Raw genomic sequence first — 25,926 nt, 5'->3', positions numbered from 1 at the left:
TCTCTACCTGTGAAGCTAATTTTTCTGTATTTCTTATCTTTCAGACTGTTGCTTCCATTATTGCTCTCACAAAAAAATATGCATAACCACAAGACACATATGATTAGAGCTATTTTTTAACATAACTGCTACCTTTTTTTGTTTTGGGGTGCTTGAGGTGGATTTGTCGTGGGCGGGGCTGTTTCCTTTTTACATCTTTTCCTTGAGGCTGGATACATCCTTTCATTCCCTACACTTGGTTATCCTGTTTGTTAATCCATATGATACAGCAGACACTGCCCTGGCCAGAGTTTCTTTTCCAGAAGAGGGTCTCAGGATGCTGTTAGCAGACAGAGGGGGCCCTGCAGAGCAGCACCGGGTTCCTCGCGCACGGCAGAGGTCTCGGACCAGCTACGACATCCTCAGTCCATCCAGCAGCATCCCTCGGGGCCAGCGCTCTGGCTGTCAGGGCCCTGAGCAGACGAACAGCGCAGCCATCCAACGTGGCACAGAGATCCAGGAGAGGGACGACGGAAGCACTCAGAGAAGGAAGCCAGAACGAGCAACGAGATTTATTGTTGCTCTGGTTGCGGTTAAAGCAGTTAAGCGGCATGCTGCAGAAGCACGGCCACTGTTTGAAATGAGTGGCAACACCAACAAACCCGGCTGAAAGTTATTCCCGAGGGCTCCTGACAGACCACTCCATCTGCCCTTCTGAAGGATAATTTTTTAACGTGGCTGAAGTTTCCCTGTTACCCAAATGCTGTAACAATACTTTCCCTCTGCTGCACCAGGTTCATTTTCCTGCACCTAGCTTTCAGCTTTCCTAAAGAGCTGCCGATTAGTTATGCAAATTTGAAGAAACAAACTTTCAGCTCTGCTTACGGCAACCTCTTGCTTCTTGCCCTTTAGGTTCACTAGCCCTCTGTGACGGAGTATGCATTTGATTATCAGTCCCTTCCCTCACAGAAGGGAAGGCAGCACCAGCAGTTTCAGTGTAAAACACAGACTTTATGCTAGAACGGTAAATACCTGCACATAAAATTCCCATGCAGTTTTGGTCCGTTATTCCCCCTTCAAGTGAACAGGTGACCACTTGAAAAACCTGTTTTAAATCCTACTTTTTAAAACACATCTGGTTATTATTCAGGAACTTATTATTCAGGAACTCAAAAAATTTTAAACCAACCTCCATGGAAGGGAGAAGGCGGGTTTCTGGGCCTTGCACAGGACGTGTTGAAACTTGGCACAGATCTTCTAACAAATTGAGGGGGATTTCTAGTTTACACAGCTCTGTCAATCCAGATGCGAGCACAAGAACCTTAGCGTTTCTCCAAAATGTAGCCTGATAGTAGTCCAAAATAAATAAATTTCTGTAGGCTGTAATGTGATGAGTCCCTTGCTGGAGCTCTATTAATTAGCTAAAAGTGTGCTGAATTTCAAATCTAAACAGCCTCCCTTGTACGTGTTCTGCATGAATGCATTTTATTTCACTACTAGGCCATGCTCTGGGCATCTACCCCACCCATGATTCAGCGGACAGGTAACAGCTGGATCACTTTGGGTCACACAGCTGTGTGTGAATTACCTCAAGTGCTCCAAGAACATTTTTATAGAAATCATCTTAAGAAGTGTCATTGTGTCTTTTTCAGACCTCCATTTTAAAGCTTCTATACATTCCAGACTCACTTTACCTTGTTTCACCATAATGCTTACTCAGTTACTGAACAAAGAAAAAAACCCAAACAAACCCCAAACCCCACAGTAATTTAAGTATTTTGCACTTACTCGAAATCTCTGAAGTGCAATTCTCTCTCCAATTATTTCAACCAGAATAACAACTGTTTCAGGATCACTGATTTGCATCTTTTAGAAATAAGTTTTAAAGGTGACAAAATAAATGTTTTAAAGAACCAACAAAAACCGAGCTAGAAACTTTCATTACTTCAAATATTCTTAATATAAATATTATTCTATTGTTATATTGATATCCAAACAGAAGAATGCCGGACACTGAAGTCCTGAGCATTTCCCCAAACAAAGCAACAGCATTTGAACATACAGCAGGTGGATGAGACCTTTCTGCTACCTGCTCTATGCAGAGAACAAGGTGATCAAAAAGAAGCAATGCTGCTTTCGTATGAGTATCAAGAGTCATGCTTTTGGTGCTGAAGGTAACAAATTAAATTCCATCTCGCAGGCTGTCATCAGGCTGACTATACCATTATTTTGACAGGAAAAGTAGACTTTTTTTTTTCAAATCATCAACTTCTTCGTCATAGTCTGTTGTGTGGAAAGGGAAAGTTGTCTTTACTGAAAGCTGTTAACACTTCCACACTGCTGTTTAACCATAACCTTTTCTGACAGTTTACCAGCATCAGCTTAACATTCATTAACATTTATTCTAATGTAGGCTAACAGGCAAATCAAGACCATCTTCAAAAAATAAATTTGCAGACTGTTTTATAAGTAATGTTTTCTATATTGTTAATCTCAGTACATTTTAAGAGCTTTCATCAAAAAGTTTTTGTTCCCCCCTCTAAACTAAAAGTAATAAGAAGGACTTCTCATTACTGCTTACACTGAACACAACTTTCAGTCTACGCAAGCTCCTGTTTTGCAGACTCCCCTGCCACCAGTATTCACTGTCATTATTACTCTTTTGCAAGCATCAGGGCTGGGCTCGTACACAAAGACAGGGTTCATGTACTTCTAAAAGAAATGTGTCATTCCTTGACACCTGAAGTTATTCCAGTCTGGGTAGCACATGTTATTTACCTATGCATTTTTTCAGACTTTCAGGACCACTTACTCAACTTCTTAACTGCTGAATGTGAACATGTTTCGGAAGCAGTGTTTGCCTCCTGTCTCACTTGAGGAAAGAAAGACATACCCTATCCTTTCAGTAGAGGAGATTGGGTTTAAAGAAAGAATTATTGTGAAGCCTACAGCCACCATGAGTCATCATATTTAAAAGTCAGGAGAAATGACTATACATATTCAGATCAAGAGCCATAAAACAATGCTAAGCCTGAAGACACCTACGGTGATCAATCTCATTCTGAAGCAATACACACAATTTATTCTTCTCAGAGTTAACAGTAGAACAAAATCTGCATTTCATGACCACAAAGAATTAAAACACCTTCCCCTCAACTGCTTAGAAATTTCTCTGTGACTCCTATTCAAAGGGGCCTTATCTTTTTTCCACAGGCTGTCTTAAAACAGTTATGACAACTCTCACACATAAGTTTTTCCTCTCTTGCTGCCACTTTTGGTTACAGAAGTCTGACCTCCGAAACATCAGCCTGTCATGTGATGCTGGCAGACAATTCAGTCTCCTCCTTGCAGACCTACAGAATGCAGTTAGATACAAGCTGCACACATGTTGGGTTATGACAATCAGGCTGGCACATCAGAAGAATAGCAGCCTAATTGCAGTTCTCAGACCCATCTTTGTGATATTTCCAAGAAAACAAAGGCTACATGCTTGTTCTGGGTTCATCCTCAAAGTGTAGGAGAGTTATCCTTGCTTAATACCAGAAACAAGGCATTCTTCCAGGAGAGAGCAGTACTTTTCAATGTCCCTGTGGTGACATCTCAGCTCTTGTTTCAGAGGTATCCACAAAAAGGACTTCAGTATCCATACATATCTGAGCCAGCCACTACCACGAGTCCTGTGTGTTTAAAGCTCACTCCCCTAACAGTGATAAACTCTCTACTCACATAAAGGTGACAACTCATCTTGGACTTCTCCTACTCATTTTCTCTTCAGGGCCTGCGATCGGTGTGGTCTTGGCTCTTGTCCTTCCTTTCAGTCTTAGCTTTGAAGTTCAACACCAGTGTTGAACTATACTACACTCAGAGTAGTATAATGGTGGTGTCAGGAGTTCTTCCACAGTTGGAAGAGTCTTTCAGGTTCAGGTGAGAAGTGGTTCCCAACAGTGGTACTGCATTGAGGAGACAGCTGAGAGGAAAGGGATTTGCAGCAGATTTGGTATTCACTCAGATGATACCTGCAAATGATGAGCTTTCCTGTACCTTATCTGAGGCATCACATGCCAACAGAACGTGTTGTTAGCAAATGACAAAGATGTCATTTTAGCCATGCAGCTCTGCGCATTTGAAAATCCTTCAGACAAAAAGATTTGATGGTGTAGCCATCATGAGAAGGAAAAAAAAAAAAAAAAAAGCATCACAGTGCCAGCTGAGCTGCAGAGTAAGCTGTACATGACTAATACGAAGAAGGTATAGAGCTGCTGGTGTAGTTAACACTGCATGTCACACCCAGAGTACAAAAGAAGTGTATTTCTGTTTAGGTACAGATACTGGTCTCAAGTTCCTCTTTAATTTCAGTGTTATGTTCATGGAAATGTAAACATAAAAACAGGAAAGCAGTCCATCCTTTTTGACCCTTCTCTGAAGTGAAAGGAAAATGCAGTTAAAAGTGACTCACATGCTCAAAGAAGAACCCAAGTAGGGAGGAAGGACACTCTATCTTTTCCTTCTTCATCCATTCATCGGCAGCAGAGATCAACTTTCTGAAGCAGTACTCACTGCTAGTTGGATTAGAGAAGTGGTAAATCTCTTTCATGCCAAAAGATGAAAGCTTTAGCTTACTTCCCAGTGAGCCTTTACGGACGTGCTCAGTAGTCCAAGAGGGAAACAGAGCTAAAAGCATCATGGTGAGCTGCACAGCCGTGGTGGAGCTGTGGGTTCCCAGCACACTTTGAGACACATGCTCACTCTTATTCCCCTCCGAGTTCCTTGCCAGGAGCAAGGCACAGAAGACCCATCAACTCAAAGCATGCAGAGAAACAGAGGGAGCTAAATGCAAAGAATCACTTATTTTTGTTCCCTTGTTTAATTTTCTCAATTGTATTTGCTGTATGTCTGAAGCACAGTCAGAAGGCTGAGAGTTGGAATAAGGCAACAGGGATCATTTACAATTAATGACCATTTACTGCTGCAAGCCTCAGATCAGAACCTGTATTTCAAAAGAACTTTCTTCTCCCGCTACACAAATTATATCAGTTACTGGGGCCCCAAGGACAAGCCTACTTGGTCTTTTCACAATTGAACATTTGTATAGTTGTTAGGACAGGATGCCACTGTCCAGAAGAAAAAAATTTGTATTTTAAGATCACTTCTGTAAGTCCATCATTACCTCCCAACATAAGCAGAGAAGGAATGGATGGATAGCAACTAAAACCAGCTCCACTACAGTAAGGACAAGGAAATTAATTGATTCTGGAGCTAAGACTACAGGGCTTCTAAAACTTCACCCATATCTCTCCTTCCTACCCCCAAAACCAAACTTCTGACAAACCCGAGATACGAGAAAAGGAAACATTTTAACAATTGATGCAAGCCTCATTTTCCAGACACAGAAGACTGCCTGCACAGAATATGAACACAGTAATAACAAGCTCTTCCTGTTGTTGAAAGACAAAATTGAAGAACTGCTTAACTGCCTTATGCTGTTACCAGTGATGGAAAAGTGGCCAAATAGAGGATGTACCTGAGCCCTGATGACTGGAACTGGGGAGAACACTCATGGAAATCATCGCGTGGGCCTCCCCTGCCCAGGTATTTTTCATCAAACATCTCCTTTGATCTGGTAATATCTGAGAAAGGACACTGAATTCCTTGGACTTTGATCTGACACAATATTGCTGCTTGAATGTTAAGTTTGGGAAACTTTTAATTGCCCATTGCCTTTTTTTAAAATCAAGTTTTCTAAAAGATTTGGCTGTGTATTTTTTTATTGAGCTACCAAAAGCTCAAAAGCCAAGTAAAAAGGTAACTTGCTTTCCATTACAAAAGGTTAGATTTTAAAATTACAAAATTACTTCTTAATTAATGGCAAAAAAAGCATATTTTCTAATTTGCAGATTTATCTCAAATAAGAAACTGCTGCACTACGGCCCTGGAGGAAGGTGCAGAGAGATTACTTGAGAGAGTAAAGCCAAAGGGGTTCGACGTGGGCATTTCAGTACTACTGACCACACTGCATGTGCCACAGCTCAGTATGACAGTGCAAGAAAAACAGTACAGAACTAGACAGTTAGCTTTGCTTTGTTTCATTTTGCTTACATGTAATTTAACTACGTATAGAGGAAATACTCTTGAAAGCACTAAAAACTGAATCGCATTCAGAGACAACCAGTAAAACAGACAAGGGACAGTACTAGGATACTGACTGTTGTAATTTGTCCACAGATTTCTACCACAGCATTCTAGACTGTCTGGACATAAACAAACCAAGGAGAAGAGCTAAGAAAGACCAAATAATCAAGCTGTAATTCCACATATAAACTGACAAAGGTATACTCCTTTTGTGGTTAGTGTTCAAAGGAAGATTATAGAAGACTCACAAGTGAATAGACTCAAAACATGGAGATAAGTAGGTATTCATGGCTAATTTTATGCTGGTCAGGAAGAAAGGTCTGAGACAATGTTGGATTTCATTGAAAATAAAATCTGATCTCTGGCTGAAGTACTTCTGACTCTTAGACTTGGAAGGCTCTGCTGCAGTAGTATCTGCATATGATGAGCAGAATAACATATTATTCATGGTGCATATTTATCACAATGAAACTGCAGAGATACAAACACATACAAACAAAGGATGCCTGCTGCTCTCAACGGAAAACCTTTCCTGGCTTTAGGAAAGGTACACCAAGAACAAAAAACTTGAATGTAGCAAAAACATCATAGCCTTACCCCCAGGAGATTGTTTATTTTCTCATGCTGGGCTGTGAACCAGCATGCTGACATCCAAACTGAGGGCAAACACTGAAGGTATGCAGTGCTCGCAAGTCCCAAGCACCCAGTTGCAGCTTTCTAGCTGGGAAGTGCTGGCCTAGTAGCATGCCACAGATGAGCACCTTAACCTTTATTTTGCCACCCCTGCTGAAAAGATCAAGAAACAGGAAGATGTCCAGAGAAATCATATGCGTGTCTAGGACCATATGAATTGATAAATATAGATGCAGAACTGCATCTTTTGACTATTTCATTTCAGAAGAAAAAAAAACTAGACAGCAGCACTGTCTTTAATCATCTTGCCCGTCACTGGCAACTGTGCAAGCAGGCATGCTGTGGGGGACTCGGCTCTGAAGGCTGGAGTACACCTCCACGACAACGTGCTGGCAAGCAGACAGAGAGAAGCTAGTTCTGCACTAGCTACCCGAGGTACTACAGGCAGGGTAGCTCTGTGTACAGCTGCCCTAGACACCTGCGCAAAACACCTGCAGACGTAGCTCCAAGGCCCACGGTATTTCCTCTCCTGGTACAGTCACTTGTGAATCCTCCTTCCTTTACATCGGCCTTAAAATTCATACCCCTGCTGATCACTCACTCCTGTGAGGACTGTCACCTAGCTGGGTGATAGGAATTACAGGAGTAAAACTTAAAGTGGTACAAAGTATCAGAACCTCACCAGGATTTGGGGCTGTGTCTGGAACCCTAATTTAGAAATAAGAAAAGTGACAGGTCCAAAGAGGGACCATAATAGATGCCTGATATTAAATTATTTACTACAGATTAAGAATATGTAATTTGCTCAGCATTTTTGTTTTGCTAAGGAGGCACAAGACAGACTCATTTATACAAAGGGTAATACAGTAAAAGAAGAGATTGTACAATTTACATTTAAAAAACAGCAAGCTAAGCAATGAGGTTAAGTTAATAAGAAAAACTGAACTAGGAAATTAGGGGAAACGGTTTGATGGCAAGGCCAAGTGGAAAGAACAGTTTCCTTAATGAGGTAGTTACTGTTCACTAGCGGTGCTCAAAGCAGGCATTTACTAACTGGAACACACTGGGTAATCTATTTCTCTTAGTATGCTCCGTTTAAGACAATGTCGTTTCTTGTTGAGAATCTTGGGTAGATAGCAACTTTATGCCCGGATTTAACTTTGAAGAAACCTCTTTCTTGCTCTGTGAGGAGTAAAATCTTTTTAAGGCAACATGAAATAGAAAAAGCCATTTCTATGGCACCATAAAGCTTACGTCAGAAAATAAAAGCTTGAGAAGAATCTCATTTTCCAATTTGGCTTTTCAGCAATACCCTATGGTGGGAAATGTAGATCAATCAAAACCTGAAAACAATCATAAGAAAACATTTATATCATCGTCTGTGTTGTGCCTTCACAATTCTCAGGACATAAGAATTTGTTGTCATCTTTTGAAATTAGTAATGGAACAGAAATGAAATGGGTTTGAGAGAGATCAGTGAGAATTTAAAACTTCACTTCTCATTTCCTGACTTCTGGATTTCAGCCATGCATTTGCTGACCTTTTTTATCCCTTACTGCCATGTTCTCTCTCGCTTGGTTTACTCAGAGATTATCAATTCACCATTAAGAACAAAACGCCACTTTTCTAAGACATTACTGTAAAGTTTAAAAGATTTTTACAAGTCACACATCTCTAAGGATTTGACAGGTAAAGCTTTCTATCACAAAGTAAAACGGTAACAGAGAGGTTCAATCAAAATATGCAAACAAAAGTTATTTATTTCACCATCTAGAAATCTAAGAGTAAATGAAATAATATCCAGAGTAAATACCAGTCCTAGAAATTCAATCTAATGGTACATGAAAATAGGAGGTTTCCTCCTTTACTATTTGTTTGCTTGGTGGGTTGGGTTTGGGGTTTTTGTTTGCTTGTTTTGTTTTCAAGATCAAGAAATCCTTTAGCTATTAGTTGCTTGCAATTCAGTGGAACGATTAATTAGAAAAATACGGCAACTTTCTACAGCGACTCGCTAATCAAAACTTGAAGCCTAAAGAAATTACGTGAGAAAATTCCAGCGCCTACAGAGTCAGGAGAGAGACACCCTGGTTGGACTAACTTTGGCTCAAACAGAGTCCATAGGCATCTTGTGGAAATTGTCACTTGTCTTGTATTCAGATATTTCAAGTGTACTATTAATGTGAAACTACATGCCTCTCTCTGGTCATGGAGAAAGACAGCAAGTCAGAGATTGGGCTGAATATCTGTTTGACTGCTGAAAGGAGAAAAAAAGTGTCCCGTTGCTCCCCATTATTTTGGAGAGTCCCTGAGATACTGAGAGTCCCTGAGATACAGCAGCAACAAAACCAGGCATAGTCCATGTCTCAGTGCAACATACTGTTAACTGTGCAAACCCAACGTCCAGGTAAATTTTGTTTTCCTTTGAGACCAAGTAAAACAGCACTGGGATTAGGAGAAAAATAATTAAGCAATGCAGACCAAATTCACTGTTGTGTAACAATTTGAGCCATTCCTGGTTTTCCAATTGGTTTGTTCAGATTAACAGACATTCAGAATTTACCTCATAAACAAGTAAATAATGTCACATAATGCTTACTACAGTAGAGACATACCTCACTACCCAACCCTAATTACCTCTGCAGTGTAGTGTCAGATCTACAAGGCATTCCTTGTTTGCCTGGAAAAACAGTGGTCACAAAATGAACAAAAAGGATACCATTACTGGGATTTTTTTTTTTTTAATTTAAATTCAATGAGCCATTTCCTCCTCTCATTTAGAAGTTTGAAATACAGGTCTGTTATAATTACATCTGCAATGCTAATATGGAAACTGTATGACATCCTCAGTCAAATTAACAATGATCATCCCCAAATATCAGTGTCCAAAGAGACTGGATAGACACAGTTTCAACAGCTAGCAATTATGTTCTGTGCAGATGTACAGCAAAATGCTTTGCTTCTCTGACACCATAGAGGTGGAAGTGGAAATGGGATTTCCAGCCTTCAAAAATGCAAAGAATATAGTTACATGCAGCTATTCGTAAAGCAAGAGACCAGAGGATTTCAGCACTGACACATTTTCCATGCAAGAGCAATACAACACCACTCTCTCAAGAGAAAGCTGTGCATCGCAAAGCCTGCAATTCGACTCAGGCCTCTCCTTAGCACGGAAGCATAGATCTCCTAGATCACGTAAAGCATGTTTTAATTTGTTGTCTCTTATCTCCCCCTCACTTCTTTGAGGAATATAATTAGACTGCTAACACTGAGACAATCTCCATTACATGCCAAATTGTGGTTGCTGATCCAAAACGTTGAAGGCATTAGAGCTTCTTCAATGAAATGGATGACCTAGATAAACCTTCATTATGCCTCTTTCTTGGAGGTGGCCTAAAAACATTTTTATGAAGCTGTTCAAAGAACTGGCCTAAAACAGACCTCTAAAATAACAGCCCCCATGCCAACATTACACTGACCTCAAGTTTGCCAATGTTTTAAAGCAGCTGGAAGCAAACTAACTGTGCAAGTGCTGATTCAGTGCAACTATGAATGTATTTGTTGTTGAAAGGCTCCCTCACAAGGCAAAAAACAAGATTATCCTAAAGTTAATGTAAGAAAATATCCTATTGAAACATCTTCTCCAAATGAGACTGTATCAACAATAAATCCCAAGCTGGACTAGTATTTAGGTTTTTGAAGCAGATCTGAACAGAGCAAAAAGCCCATATTCTTCAATACATACGTAGGCCAATTATGACTTTTGAGAAAAACAAATGAAAGCAGAAACCAGTGAATTTATGCCCCGAAAGCTTTTACAATTATTATCCTAATGTATTTAAATAAATGTTTAATCTACTGATTCCATTATTTTGCCTCGGTAATATCAAAACAGAACATTCCAACTTTTAATTACTATTTATTTTGTGTGTACTATGTTTTGATTCTAATGAATGCTTTTTAGTTCCTTTAGGGTCATCTTCACCCCTGAAATATTCATCAGGATCAACTATGCCTTTTGTTGCCTTGAATAAAAACTGCATACCTAAAATAGCTGATATTAAAAATCAAGCTGTAAAAGCAACCAAAATACCACTTAGTCTAGAAAGCTGGTTCCCTTCTGCAATTTCATCAGCGAGATCCTTTTGCCCCTCACTTCCATGCAAAAAACCTTCAGACCAAGTTTTCCATAATTACAGCAGAAATAGCATCATTGCTTCACTCCTTCCTTTACAGAAATACCTCAACTTTTTTCAGACTAACCCAACATCTGAATGTCTTCATATAAAAAAATTCCAATAAACACAATTCATCCTTTTCTAAGGATAAGTGCAAGAAAAAACCCCCATGTTTTTGTTACACTAGCGTGTGCATCCCCTATGGGCCAAACAATGGCTCTGTGTTAAGGGAAACATTTTCAGCATGCCTGTAAATGCTCACACAGATTTGATCAAAACAGAGAAACAGTGACATTATCACAGGTATATCTACACTGGCAGATGTTTACGTGATTATTTTATACATAATTTTCTTTCATTCTCAGTCTCTGTAGAACTTTCAAACCCCTTAACAGCCCAATATCAACCCCTCTGAATATGCCCAAGACAGGGGTTGGCCGCCTTTGCCTTGCACCATGACCACCTTAACCAGCTGCCAAACCCCATGGAGAGTCCTTTTCTCCATGCCACCTGCAGCACAGGGAAGGAAGATGTCCCCGGCCTCAAGAGGAGAAGGAAGGCAGGCTACACAAGTAAAGACTGACCAAAGCAGCCCAGTCAGGTTTAGGAGAGGGGTGTCTACAGACACTGCTGCACGTCTAACTAGCAACATGCAGCCAGGATTCACGTCCCACTCCCCCCTTGCCAACACGTTACCCACAAGGGCTTGTGCTGGCAGTTCAGGATTTGGTACTGACCGAGAAAGGTATGGTAGGACACTTGCTCTACTTACTGCAGAAGCTGAAAGGTGTCACCTATCCCCACAGTGGAGAGGGAAGGGAAAGGGTTTCTCTTACCATTTAGAAAGCTGTAGAGGGTAGATCTGGACTGGATATAAAGAAGAAATTTTTATGATAAGGGTGGTGAGTCACTGGAACAGGTTGTCCAGAGAAGTTGCGGATGCCCCATCATTGGAAGTGTTCTAAGTCAGGTTGGACAGGGCTTTGAGCAACTTGATGTAGCAAAAGATGTCCCTGCCCGTGGCAAGCAGGTTGGACTAGATGATCTTTAAGGCCCCTTCCCACCCAAAGCATTCTATGATTCTACAACATGGGACCTCTGCTCTTTCTTATTGTTGATTTTGCTTGCTTTCTACTTTTAGTTCACTTTTTTTTAAAATCCTCCTAAACCCTCCCCCCAGCCAGGCAGTGCCGATCCATTAGCTAGGTTTGTACATGGATCTCCTGCCTCATCAATTTTCGCTATTGGCCATAACTCAGTTCTTTCCTGTTGCCTGATTGTGGCAGACAACAATTTAATTTGCCAAGGACTACAACACCTGAATTTAAATAGAAATTAAGTTAAATATGATCTCTGTATCACAGGCAAACAGGTAGAGTTGAACTAAGTCTGATTTTAAATTCTGAAAATGCCTCATAGTGCTAACTGCCACAGATCCCACATTTAACATTCAGATTTAAGCAGCATGCAGTAATTATGGCTTAGAACCACATATTCAAAATGAAGCAGCAAGAAAAACAGGAAAAACACCAGTACATAAAATTCTTGCAGCTGCACAATGCTTTAAGCAGAGAATTGAAAACCTGAGAACTTGCAATCATTACGATACTGAAAACATTTTTACAGTATTTCAAACATTCATTACAGTTCTTTGCACCCATTTTACTCTTATCTAAGACTGCATATATTCAAGACTAAAGAATTAGTACTATGAGTTTAGCCCAAGGTATATACATACCTATTAAAACTATGTATATTAGTATGTATATATGTATGTTAAAGGTGGCAAATGAACCTCTTAGGGCTCTGCACAGAGCATTTTCCAATCTCCATGAAAAAGCATGCAAGAATTGATGAAAGATTATCTACTATTTTACTGATAACTTTTTAAAAAAACTGGGCTGAAATACGCAAAGAAAGACTTTATTTCATAAATCACTTTCTCACTTAATTTTACACTTAGCAGTGTGTCCAATATAATTACTCATAATAAATTGCCACATGATTGAATTTTTCTCTTTATCCAAAAAGCATCACCAACATCTGATGTTCTACCAATCAGAATCTGGCTCAATGTCTGTAATGGAATTTTCCACAAAAAAATTCTGTGTTAATTCTGAGAGAATTATTACAGAAAGAGAACTGTAAACATTCCCATACCTTCTCTAAAACTGGGATGGAAGGGGAAATAATTCCTCAAGACAATCTTAATTATATGTATACAAAAATGAATCATGCTAAATTTCAGTGATACTTTCAGGAAGCATGGTGGGATGCTAGGGGGAGATTTTGCAGAAAACTAAAATAACCATTTCTGGAGAATTAAAGAAGAGCTTACACAACTCTTCCTATGAATTGTTTTCCTATTAGATTTTTTAAGATAAAGGAAAGACAATGCTAGAATATTAATGGAAAGTCTTAGGAACCACAGCAGCATTAGAAAAGACATAATACTGGAGGATAAGGCAACAAAACTGGCCAGTGTAAACCTTCCCAAGTAGTCCTGACACAGGAGAATGACTCTCTTACCCAGTGAAAGTAATATTTATTTATTTAGTAAATAAATTACTCTTTCAGCAAATATTTCTAGAAAAGTAAATCAAAGACTAAGCTACATGTTTCTAAATCTTAGGAACTTACTCTTAGATTCTTAAGAGGACAAATTCTGAACAAACCCAGTAATTACAGATAGATTTAGTGACTCAAAACACCTGCACCTAGTGATACAGGATTTATATCACGTGCCCAAAACAAACCTTCTCTTTTACATTCAAAGTTAAAGAGTTGAGTGTGGAAAATCAACTACAGTAAAGAGAATAGCCTGGCTTTGCAAGCAATATTGTAATAAGTCTCAAACCATATCTACTGCATGGGATTAAAGGGAAATTAATCATTTTCCGAGTACAATAATTACGGTGCAGACCACGTATTTGTTTCCTTCCATGTCAGATAAAATTGAACAGTAGCTCAGCAACTAAAGTATAAGGAAATTAACACTGAGGCTTATGAGATGCTGTATGACAGAAACAAGATGTGCATAATTCAAAGTACTAACATCACCGAACAGGAGATGTGCTGGATCATGTGTGGAAGTCATAGACATGAGAAAGCATCAGAGCACAGCAGCAACAGAACACACAAAGAAGTAATAGAGATTAATATTTTCAACAAATGGGTAACAAAGCAAATGAAAAAGGCACAAGAGACACATATAAGCGATGGTATGAGAATATGTGGCAAGATGCATAAAATTTGATTAAAATGCATTGAAGAGGAGCGGTGGCTTGAACTCTCCAGCTGGATTCCACTATTGCAATGTTCATTAAATCTAATATTTCATACTAGTAACTATCTACCTCAAACCTGAAAAGCAATTAAAAATTACTAGCAAATGCTGACTCAAACTGCACAACTGGAAAATGTTATGGAAGTCCGGAAGGAAATCTCTGGAAAGAACAGAAAATGGAACTGGGGAGGTGGAATAAACAACAACAAAAAAAGACTGAAGAACCAAATTACAGCTGGTAGATGAGCTCACAGTGTATTAACATAGGATGAAGATCCCACTAGCCCATGGCGTCATTATAGCCTTGCCAGTGATGCCAAGATCTTTGGAATCCTCTGTTTGAAACTGGACAGCTAGAACATTTGTACGCTTAATTCAAAGTGGTGAATGGCTGCAAATAGCTGGAGAATTTGAGTCTTCAATTTTATAGGGCTATCTTAGATTATTACGCATAGCCCTTCATTGCAACAGCAGATATGCTGAAAAACATAGTTCTCGATATGTCCAATAAAATCTCATTACAAGAGACACAAAGTAAATCTTAACAGAACAGTTACTGTTTAGGCATTTATTTTAAAATAATTTTTATTGGCTGTCACATCCTTCCCAAAGGGCAGGCTACTTTCTCTAACACATCAAGCTTCTTACACAGCTGAAAAAAAGAACCATGAACATTATGTCCTTTTCAATTCTACCCCACGTTCAGCATCTTGAGACATCCCACTCCTCTGAAAACCACTGCTGGGCAGCTAACTAGCTCAGTCTTGCCCTACACCGTCTTCCAAACTGTCCTTCCTCCCAGTCTTAACTTCTTCATTACTTATACAAAAAAAAAAAAGAATTACTTTCTAACAACTTCTATACTGTTCTCGCACCCCTACATAGTACCTCGTGAATGTTCGTATTCTCTTGTTTCACCTGCAGACTTGTAAACTAAGTTAGACTCATCCCCATCCTTTCACAAGCATTTTTATGAGATTTTCTTCATTTCCACTGCCGCAGTACTGATCAGACCGTGATTTGGAGAAACTTGCATTGAGTTCTCATACTTCTGTACAACAGGGAAACCATTTGTCCACCCTTGTGTCTTCTTTTTTTGTGCAACATAATTTAATATAGATAAAACCAAGCTAGGACATAAGTCACATCTTTTTCTCCATGAAGTTTCATTTACTAGAAAAGAATAGCTGACAGAGAAAAAGGACAAACAATATATTAAAAATAAAGCTAAAAAATTTGAAAAAAAGATGTGGTAGAGTGAAATATGGAGGAAGACCCTTCAAAAGAAATACAAGTTTAACATACAGCCCTTGTGATTCATTGAGCAAGTTTGATATTAGATGAGACAAAATGGATTCGCAGTACCATTTGCTTAGAGTAAGAAATGAATTCTGAGTATCATTTGCTAAGAGTAAGAAATAAATTATCTAGCCATATGCTGCTGATGCTAGAAAAAGGACAGTGAACTGTCCTCTTATTTTGGAATTTTAATTGCCTACCTGTCCGTTAGGCAATTAAAACCAGATCTAAAAATCTGCACTGGTGGCCGTAGGCACTGAACATGCCTGGGAGGTCACAGCAGAACGTGAGAGCTGGCCCAGCTGTGCGGAAAGAAGGGAACAGGGGGTTCCTCTCTAAAAAACTCCGCACGGTAACTAAAAATCAGAAGACGTACTTCTCAAGATGGTAACTTACAACTGAAGCACTGATTAAAAGAGGTAACTTAGACATATGGAGATAAAGATAGCGGTGCCTAGTTGTATCAAATGCTGCCAGAAAGATTTTTAGCACCAGGGGTTTTTCGTTTTGTCTTTTCTTTTTTTTTTCCTTCTTCAAAAACAGTATTTTTTCCATTTCAGTTTATCCCTTGTGCCCAGGCAGTGGATTTTGACTTTTTAAAAGGCAAAGCTGGAGTAGGAGGAAGCTATTTCTAGACAGTTTGGAAGTTCACAGCCTTTGAAACTTAAAATTAGTTTCCTTGTATCTGCATTAAAAGAGATCCTACGAACTTCTTAAACAATACAGAAAACAAAACACGTAACTTACCTCATAGTAACTTCGCACAGCATTGCAAAATGCTTCATCTGCCACGATTTGCGTCTCCCCATTCAAAAAGGCCTGGAAACGTTCCTTCAGTATCTGTAGCTGCTGCTTATTGAGCTATGCAAGAAAAAAACAAGGAGAGGGGAGAGAACAATAATAAATGCAGTTAGTCTTGAAGTAAAAATATGTAACACTATACATACTTGGAGATGTGAACAGGGAGAAAAGGCAGAGGCTCCCTGGCCAGCTGGCTCCCTAGTGAGTCGCAGCTCTTCAGAGTCCCACCTAGGCAAGCCGGGTTGCTGCAGCCAGTCATCCATGCATTCAGCATGCAACTAAACCTCTACTCTTTCCCTTGTGTCCTCAGGATGCTACAGGTAAGTCTGCATGGATACTTCTTCTGAGCAATACTTTATATGTATATGCTGAATAAAATGGCTGACCCTCCCCATGGCAGCAGCACCAGCTAATAAAATTTAGCTCTTAGCTTCAAATATTTCCATTTTTTCACAAATAAGTGAAAAACAACTGAGATGCCTCCTTTTTTCGGAGTAATCTAGGCACTACCATTGGCATGTTCTAATAAGCATGCTCACCGTGAAGAGAATGGATGAAACATGCTCCCTATGAAGAAAATGGAATTCTAGCCACTGATGTTAAACCACTGTGAATGACATGAAACAACTAATCTTGGGGAACAGTAGCCACAAGGCTCCAAAACTGATATCAAATTACATTTGGTGGATTTCATATCAAAATGGAATGCATTTTGAAAACAGACTCCTAGTAGAGAACGTTACATGATTAAGCCTTGCAATCAACCCATTTTTATCAAAGTTTAATGTTATAGGAAAAGGCAAAATCTGAAAGCTCTCCAGGGATCCAGACACAGGCCTTTTGCCAAGGTTCCCATCAACTCTTGAAATATTTAGTAAGATATTTCTCCTTATCAAATCTGTGAGAAGTTAGAATGTCACATCAAAGGAGACTGCCACTAACATACTAATATAACAAAGCAACAGTTAAAAATAGTTGGTTTGCTTTCCCAGAACTTTAAAACTAATGTAAAGCCTTTATTCTAGTGAGTGTTGCTGAACTTTAAATTTAACATTACAAAAATTCAAACACAACTGATTGAAAAGTTTTTTCATCCTTCCTGTATTTTGCTTAGTTAAAAATAAACAAATAAATAAATGTATAGCCAGAAATTGCCAATATCGTTCCAGAGGGCAGAAACTTATATTTGTAATGGCTAACCTGCAACAAGTAACATAACCCCGATCACACCATTGTTTCTTACAGAACTTTTTGGCATCTACAGTGAGTATGGTGACCTTAGGCTTTCAGGTCTCTAGTGTCGACACTTTGAAGCCATTTAAGCTACAACACCGTTAATAGATTAGCAAAATTACTGCTATCCTGATAACGTGTCCTTGGACAATCTCTATTTCCTTCATATCAAGGGAGGATTTTGATATGTATCCTACATAAAGTTTGCTGTTTGTCAAGTCGTGTGCTTCTATGAAACACAGCAAATTACTGCAAAACTCTCTCCAAACTGAACGCAAACCTGAAAGCTGTTCTGTTTTCACAGGAAACAATAGTATAGATGCCATCTAAATACTTGATATGAGAAATCCTCTGAAAAATGGCGACATGTAGGCAGTAACAATGCAAAGCCAAAGAACTATGCCTTTGAAAAAAATCCAAGCTAGTTAAAAATACATGATAATTCTGTTCCTCATCTTAACAAAATGATTAGCAATACAGAACAAGCCCCAGGAAACCCCTACAGAAGAAAAGGCCTCCCGTTGAGGCAAGCAAACTTCAACAGAGGTTGCTGTGACTTGGAAAAATTTCCTGCATGAGCTCTTGAGAGCAGCAGCCCAACACTGACCCATTGCCAGCCTGTACCACTGCTAGTTAAAAATCAATGGGAGAGAAGTATTTGTATCATGTCTGCACATACCCCAAAAATGGCAGCTATCCACCTGTCTGCCAGACATCCATTCCTTGCACAGAATCTGCACCTCAAAGGTTAGCTGCTTCTAACAGAAATCAAACTTTATTCCCAGATACGCAGGACAGGTCTTTCCCCTTATTCTTCTCTCATTTTCTAAAGATATTGGACAAGCTGAGATACCGGAAAATGCAAATCATTAAGGATGGTTGGAGGTTTTTTTCAGCACACACTTGTTCTCGTAGGGGACTTAAGAGCCAAGTGCTCTCACAGACGGTGCACCACTGCTGAGCAAGCAGCTCCTTCATCCCGTGGAATATTCACAGCTCTGCCACGAGAACATGCAGGCTTCCTGCCAAGGCAATTATGGAAATGTGTTTTCATGCTTGCAGACTTCATTCTTTAGGTGATTTGCTTGTCTATTACCCACATATCAAACAAAAACATTATGAATAAAGCAATGAAATATAAATTTAATTCTGGCTTCCTCATTTCTAACCATCATAGTTCAGCAAACTGAAATGCCTTTAAAATATTTATATATGGCTTTCATATTCACTACTTCAGGTAGTAAGTAATTCTCAGGGTTGAGTGGCATTTTAGGATTACTGTACATTTCTTACATTACTTATGTTTTAGTGCAAAATCTGGATGTGTAGAGGAATAAAGTTCTCCTGCAAAACTAAAAAATAATAATAATTCCAATGGAAAATACGAAAAGCTACGCATTGCACTAAGGATGATCTGAAGTCGTTTTACAGGTCCCAAGTATTGTCATATATAGAGACGCAGTTGTGTTAACTGCCAAGATACAGATTATAGTAGTCTGCTGTAGCATACAGTTCCTCTGTTTTTTTTATTTGTCAGAATATTGAGTGTACAGTGAATTCTCACTCATCTTTTATTTTTTTTTTATGTTGGTCATTTTTAATGGATTCATTAACACTCTTCAATTTGCAGTGAAGTGCCTTTAAAGATGAAACAAAACAAAACTAACAGTACAAGTAGTAGCTTAGAAATGCAGAATCTAATTGCATTAGAATGCCATAATAGCAAATGGAGAGAAAGGGGTGTCTGTACAGGACATTAACTCTTGGACACTGCCAAACAGCTCAACCTATCCAAGTCTGGGCTACCTTTGAAGTTGTCCATCTTGGTTAACAAGGAACAAGAGATGAGGACATCATGCATAACCAGAATCCCAAGTGAAATGCTTAAACTTAAGGGCAATAAGCCTGGCCAGATTCTCTCTGGTAGAAGTTCTCATAGAGGAGCTCAAAATCCTTCTGCAGTAGGATTACCTTTCCACTGCACATGCCTTTTCCTCCTTTCCTGTGTGCAAGACCCATACACGGCAGACCTTTGCTTTCAGTCCCTCACTACTTCTTTACATCTTTACTGTCAGTGCCTCTGTGTCTGCATTTTAATTCTAACAGAAAGAACCATGAACAGCAAAATTAAAATAAAAATAAAAATTGACATTACTACATGTACCTCCAAATATAAACTGAACTCCGAGTGTCACCTGAAGCATACAGCAAAGCCTCACTGATTCTGTTGCTTTCCATCAACCTGCTTCAGTTTTGTATTGCTTATTTGGATTCTGCATTCTCAGTGGTATGAAATCTGTTGTCGTAACTCTGTGTGATACTTCATAAATAACTACTGCTGCTTCATGGGAGAATGTATAACTAAATTCCAGTGACTCGGAATATCAGGTTTGATTGCATTCTGCAGAATGACTGAAGATAAGCAAAGACAACTTTAAGGGAAAACAAGATTAACTGCCCTCAAATTTGCTTTTTCTTTATTGCAGCCAAGCAACAGATAAAGATTTCTCTTCCCCTCCCATCCCTGTGCCTTTGACAAAAAGTAACATTTATTTTTTACTTTACATTTGCTAACCTTAGTAGACCATCAAAGAATGAAAACATATATTTAAGACAGAATAAACGTCTCAAAGAGCTATTTAATTAAATTAAGAATGACTTTTTTTTAAGTTGCAGTAGCAATTTAACTTTTCGTAATTTACAGAGTAATACAAAGGTATCAGAAGAGCCCCAAGTACTTAACTATTAAAAAAAATTCTCATCTTTCATTTAACATTTCAAAGAAGTCTTATATATCCCAATATATTCCTCTGAGCACTAATTTAAAGATTTGCATTTTCCCTTCTAAAGTGAAACTTGGGTATGAAAACCTAGAGCCATTTCTGTTTTAGCTCCACTCATACCTTTAAACAATTTCAACAAATGGATTTTACACAGAGTTTAAATTCTTATTTTTATAAGAAGTTGCATTTCAAGCAGATCTGGCAGTTTAGGGAGTCGTTCCAATGTCACGGGTTTTATGTCATTTATAATAAACTCCAACATTTTGAAGGAAAAATGAAGCATGTATGTGTTTGTAACAGTAATACTGTTTATCTTTGAAAGAAAGACATAAAAAATAAAACCCTAGCTTCACAGAGTTTGATGCTACATTTAGAGCATTTTCATCTGCTTCTCACTGCCTCAGTACACAGAGCAGCTCACTACTGCCCTAAACATATGCAGCCACAGCAGCTGGCAAAGGCGTAACTCACAGCACAACTGTCCCCTACAAAACTTTGGCCTTTAAAATGAAAAAGCTTACAATATGGCCTGTGTGTTGGCCACAACCAGCCTCTCCCCCCATGCCGCACAGCACCGCGGATGCTCTCTTGCAACCGCAGCCTGCGGCTGACCCTATTCCCCGCAAGTGCAGTCAGCCAAAGAGCTGGTACCGGAGGAGTAACATTCTGAACCATTGCCACCTTGTGGCAATTTTAGAAATGTAGCAAAGAAATAACCGCAGGTTGCACGTCTTCACATTCAGAGCTGGGATCTGTGCGAGTATCAATAAGCCCCTGACCTTAACACAAGCAACAGTATTGCTTGCTTCTTCTCTACGCCCACACTGCAGTGTGAAATTACCCTTTCTCAGACCATATGGGTATTTTAGGAAAATAGCAAGAGGTGATGATTGCAATTCTAGAGAGTTAGATTAAAATATTTCTTATGCAGACTACAAAAACAAACGGGTAGGGAGGAGCCAACCAAAGAGCCACTCCCCGAATCTCAGCTGCAACGCACATGATCTGTAGCACCAAACATGACTTAAGTCCCCGAACATTTCCTAAAAATAAGAAGCTTTATTATTTCAAAACTATGCTCTTGTGCCCAATGCCTTCCACAGCAGCAGCTGCTTTTGGACAACTTTAGCCAAAACTATACTTTTTAAGAGCAGAGAAGAGTGGAAAAAGAAATAACCCAATAAGCGTTCCCTCAAACAGCTGTGTCTCCCTTCCATTTCAGTCAGGAGATAAATTTGCATCTTCTGAATGAACAGAAATGAAGGTACAAATCAATCCGTTTCCATCCAACTTCTCACACAGTTCTTTGAACATAACTTTGAACATAACTTCGTTTCTTGTCCTGCCAGGCTCTTTGTCAAGTTAAAAAAAGGGGGAAAAGTAGAAATTATGCCAAGGACTAACTTTCTGATATCATGAATTGAATTTCGCTATAGGATAACTCATCCCACTTGCCCATACCCTCAGCCAGAAGCAAATGTGGACAATACAACAGGTTAATGCAATTACAGTGACACTCAATTTAACACACCACTTCTAGGATGATAAAAATTCAACTACCAATAATTTCCTAGCAATTCAAATAGACCATGTGTTCAAGTGCCTACACATTTAACAGGTCCACTTGCACATCAAACCAAGTTTTCAACCTAAGCTCCACATGCGTACAAAAGGAGCATGTATGTGCTTTACATGTTTTTTCATTTTTTTTTTAGATTTTGTTTCATATTATTTCACTTTGCCTTGAAAGGTAGCTGGTTAAGTGCCGATCTAACTGCCATCTCCCTGGTCTCCCCACCTTCTCAAATCCTCCAACTGCAGTAGCGTGCTCAAAGATGTCGAGCTCAGGGACTCCCTTGCTGCGCCTCCTCTGCAGGGTCTCCCAGCTCAGATGTGCGGGGGTACTGGTCAATCCATCAAGCGGAATTTCCTCTTCCCAAATGAGCCTTAGAAATGGCAGGACAGCATCTAGCAACACTTGAAACAACTCTCACTCTACTGCTGAGCAAGACTCAAGAGTCACCCAGGTCTTCATCCCTGACCAACCCTGCTGTAACCCCAGCTTACCACCACCACCCATGGTGGAGGGGAGGGCTTTATCCACAGGGCTGGACTCTGGAAAGCCACACACACACACACTTCCTCTGCGAGAGCCCAAGACAGGGGACAGAGCCTTAGCCTGAATCCATCATTATCCTCTCCTTCCAGAAAAACAAAACGCCTGTGCCACATCATTGGCTGTTAATGAGCTTCATCTCACATCGGTGATGAGAATAAGCCTGCAAAGCAAACAGCCAGTTATAAACAGCAATTCTCACTCCATTTCCCCTCCTTTCCCCCACCTTGCCTCCTCTTCCAGTATCTGCCTACACAAACAAGAATATTACTTGTGTTTCAGCAGAGATGGAGAGTGGTCATTTATAGTGAATTACTCGAGAGATTTTCTTCTGAGGAAGACGACTAAATAAATAATATTAGAGAACCTCAGTACTAACACAGGGGTGATAGCTGTGGTTACTATGCTGAATTATGCAGGTCTTCATCATGTACAATAATAGTCCTATACAGCATGTGGGTGGCACACAATATATGCTGTCCTTTACTATTCATTGCATAAACCAGTTTGATTTTCTAAATAACGGATAAATATTTTGCTGTCACTTAGCAACCTTAGCTGTTCTTTGATTTTCTTAAAGCTGAAGTTATTCCAAGTAAAACAGTGTCTGTAAGGATTCTGTTTGCTGTCACTCAGCACAGACTATCCTGTGTACATACCCATTGTGCAGCAATTCAGCGCCTCGTAGAATCAAATATTAGATTTCCAAAATCAGCTAATACATTTACCAAACAAATTTCTTATTCTTTATAATCAAACAAGCACAATATGGCATTTATCTTTCGTTGGTCTGCCACTTGTTTTTAAAAACCAGAAACACTACCAATAATGTACTGGTCATTCAATTCCACTTACAGGGTATTTCATTATAAGTTAGAAATATTTTCTGTATCATTAAGTCTGAAACTTTAAATATTTTCATTGTGCAGAGCAGCATATTGAAGATTCTTTGTCAGGACTGCAAAACATTTCACAAGGAACAGAGGGTTTGAGCATTGTGTTTTTTTCAGGGAGTAGAGGGGATGAAAATCACAGCCAGTGAGCAAAGGCAAAGTCTAATTGATGTGAAGGAATTCAAGTGTACGACACTGCCAAAATATAGAACTGAAGACAGCTTCCAAAAAGGTCAGATCGGCCACCTGAGAGGAAAGGAAATAAGTGTTTTAATAATGAAGGGGAATTTTTTTTTTTTTGGAGGGGGAGGGAATCAGACTTTCCTAATTTTTAGACAGAAGAACGAAAAGATACACAGAAATGCAGAAAAATGTAACTACTTAAAAGTTCCTCATAGCAATGGTAGATTACTTTATCGTTGAAAAAATCTGTCAACCTTTTACAGACTATGCCACACTAGAAAAGAAAGCATCTGCTATGTGTTTGTCCTAAATGCAGTAAATATCACACCCCAATAAAAGCTATCTCCTCTGAGATGAGGTTGTCAGTGCAGTCAGTTGCAATCATTTTCTTTGTGCCTACTCCTACTACCTTAGATTTGCTGGGGAATTTAGCTGACAGTCATCAGCTACATTTATATTACTGTATTTGTTTCTTCTGTGTGGCAGGCTTCACTGATCTCCTCCCAGTCTTGAGTGGCTGCATAGACACGGTACAGCTAGGCCAGCTATGTTTTGCTGTCCCTTGTGCCACCACTGTCTGGGGCCATCTCCCATGCACAGTACACAGAGACACCATGGCTTTACTTCCTTGAGGTTGTTGGAGCCACAAGGATACCAGTCATGCCTGAAAGCTACGCAAGCAAAGCTTCCAGCCAAGAAAGCTGATGATGGCTCGTGCGGGTGACCATGAAAATTATGCCTAGCAGAGATGCACACAGTGATCCTTGCCCATGGTGGGAACCTCAGCTATCAGTGCCTTTCCAGAAACGAAAACAGAGGGAAGTTTTCACGGTAACTGCTGCTAACATGTAGATAGATGTACAGCTCTGACTCACTGTACATGTCAGCAGTTAAAACTGTGCTGGACTGAATGGATTTGCATCACTTCCTACAGCACAGCTCCTGTCTTCCTCCTCTGCATCTACATCATCTTTTCCACCCCATGTCAACTGTGCAACCCCAGAACTATTTGTCAGAAGATCTATTTACACCAAGAAACCAGCTTTCTCATTTTGCAAAACTTCTCCACATATAAATTAAGCTACCAGAACCAGCTTTTTCATACCTCAAAAGCATTGCACTGAAGAGCTTTTTTTGCCAACAACCTTACACCAGGACATTTTGCCAGCTAAGATCTCTAGGTGTAGCTGAGGAGGCTGCAGCAGAGCTGCTTGAACTAATGGAACCATCAGCAAAATACATGTTCCTCCAACGTACTCTCAGTTTTCCAAGGTTGACATTCATGTTCTGTCTTAGCCCACTTTCTAAGGAGACACTCGTGATCATACAACCCTTCCTTGGTTGTGCAAATGTCAGCTTGTTCCCCACACATGTAACTTCTGTATGCACTTCTCAGTTTCTATCAGTTCTGATAAAAAAAAAATATGTGGAGGTTTCACAGATAACAAGATTTTCCCTTCTCTGAAAAATGGAATTAAAAAGAAATCCAAATTTTTCTTCTCAGTGATGGAAATGCAAGCAAAACTAAGAGACTGTAATTTCTGTTTGGCACCTGGCAAATACAAGTTATATGCCTATCACACTTTTGTGGCAACATGTTTCGGGACTGGTTTGGCTTAAATTCAAGGAATAGAAGGGATAACAATAAAATTTGGAATAAAATCCAGAACAAAGTATGCATTTTATTCTGGGTTCTGATAAAGTTTAAAAAAATATTTCACCAAACTAGGTAATTTTACAAAATATTTTCCACAAAAAATTATCTAGTTTCATTAATAAGCAGAATTGTGTCCATACTCCATCTACTTTCTCTGTGAGGGCTGTGAAACAGAGAAATTTAGGATGGATGGGACCTCTAGAATTCATCTAGTCAAACCTCCTTCTCAAAGCAAGGCTAGCTCTGAAGATACATCATGCTGTTCAACATCTTCTCCAGACAAGCTTCACATATCTCAAAGGATGAAGATACCGCAGATTCTCTGTGTAACCTGCTCCAATGCTTTTTCTGAAGTTCCCCCCTCCCCCCCCCAATATCTAGTCAGAAGTTCTTGTGTTGTGCCTTGTAACTATTCCTTCCTATTCTTTCCTTGTGCAACTCTAAAAAGAGCCTGGCTCCATCTTCTCTATAGCCCTGTCCCCCTTAAGCACTACAAGACAGCAGTTAACCTCCTAACCCTCTCCAGACTAAACCAACCCAGACCTCCCCACCTCCCCTTGTGTATCATGTCTTCCACCTCTCTAAGCATCTGAGGGGACCCTGATGGACTTCTTCCAGCTTGTTGATACCACCCTTCTACTGGGGGACCCAAAAACGGACAGAGTATTCCAGATGCGGCCACACCAGTGCCAAGCAGATGGGAACATAAACACGCTTCCCTTGACCTGTTAGCTGCACTCCTGCTAATACAGCTGAACA

The 25,926-nt window shown here is 39.6% G+C and overlaps 1 protein-coding gene across 9 annotated transcripts in view; it reads right to left on the bottom strand.

The window, feature by feature from the left end:
* CADPS2 (calcium dependent secretion activator 2) overlaps window positions 1–25,926 on the bottom strand; it is a 321,285-nt gene that overhangs the window by 239,030 nt on the left and 56,329 nt on the right. For all 9 annotated transcript variants that reach the window (XM_075491545.1, XM_075491547.1, XM_075491553.1 and 6 more), the window contains one exon: window positions 16,249–16,362. In XM_075491545.1, coding sequence (XP_075347660.1) covers window positions 16,249–16,362 — 114 coding nt within the window. The remainder of the gene's footprint in view (window positions 1–16,248; window positions 16,363–25,926) is intronic.

Source organism: Mycteria americana, chromosome 1 (genome assembly GCF_035582795.1).
Source record: "Mycteria americana isolate JAX WOST 10 ecotype Jacksonville Zoo and Gardens chromosome 1, USCA_MyAme_1.0, whole genome shotgun sequence".
In the NCBI taxonomy this organism is placed as follows: domain Eukaryota; kingdom Metazoa; phylum Chordata; class Aves; order Ciconiiformes; family Ciconiidae; genus Mycteria; species Mycteria americana.
The sequence above is the reverse complement of the archived record's forward strand: the minus strand, read 5'-3'. Positions and strand labels throughout refer to the sequence as shown.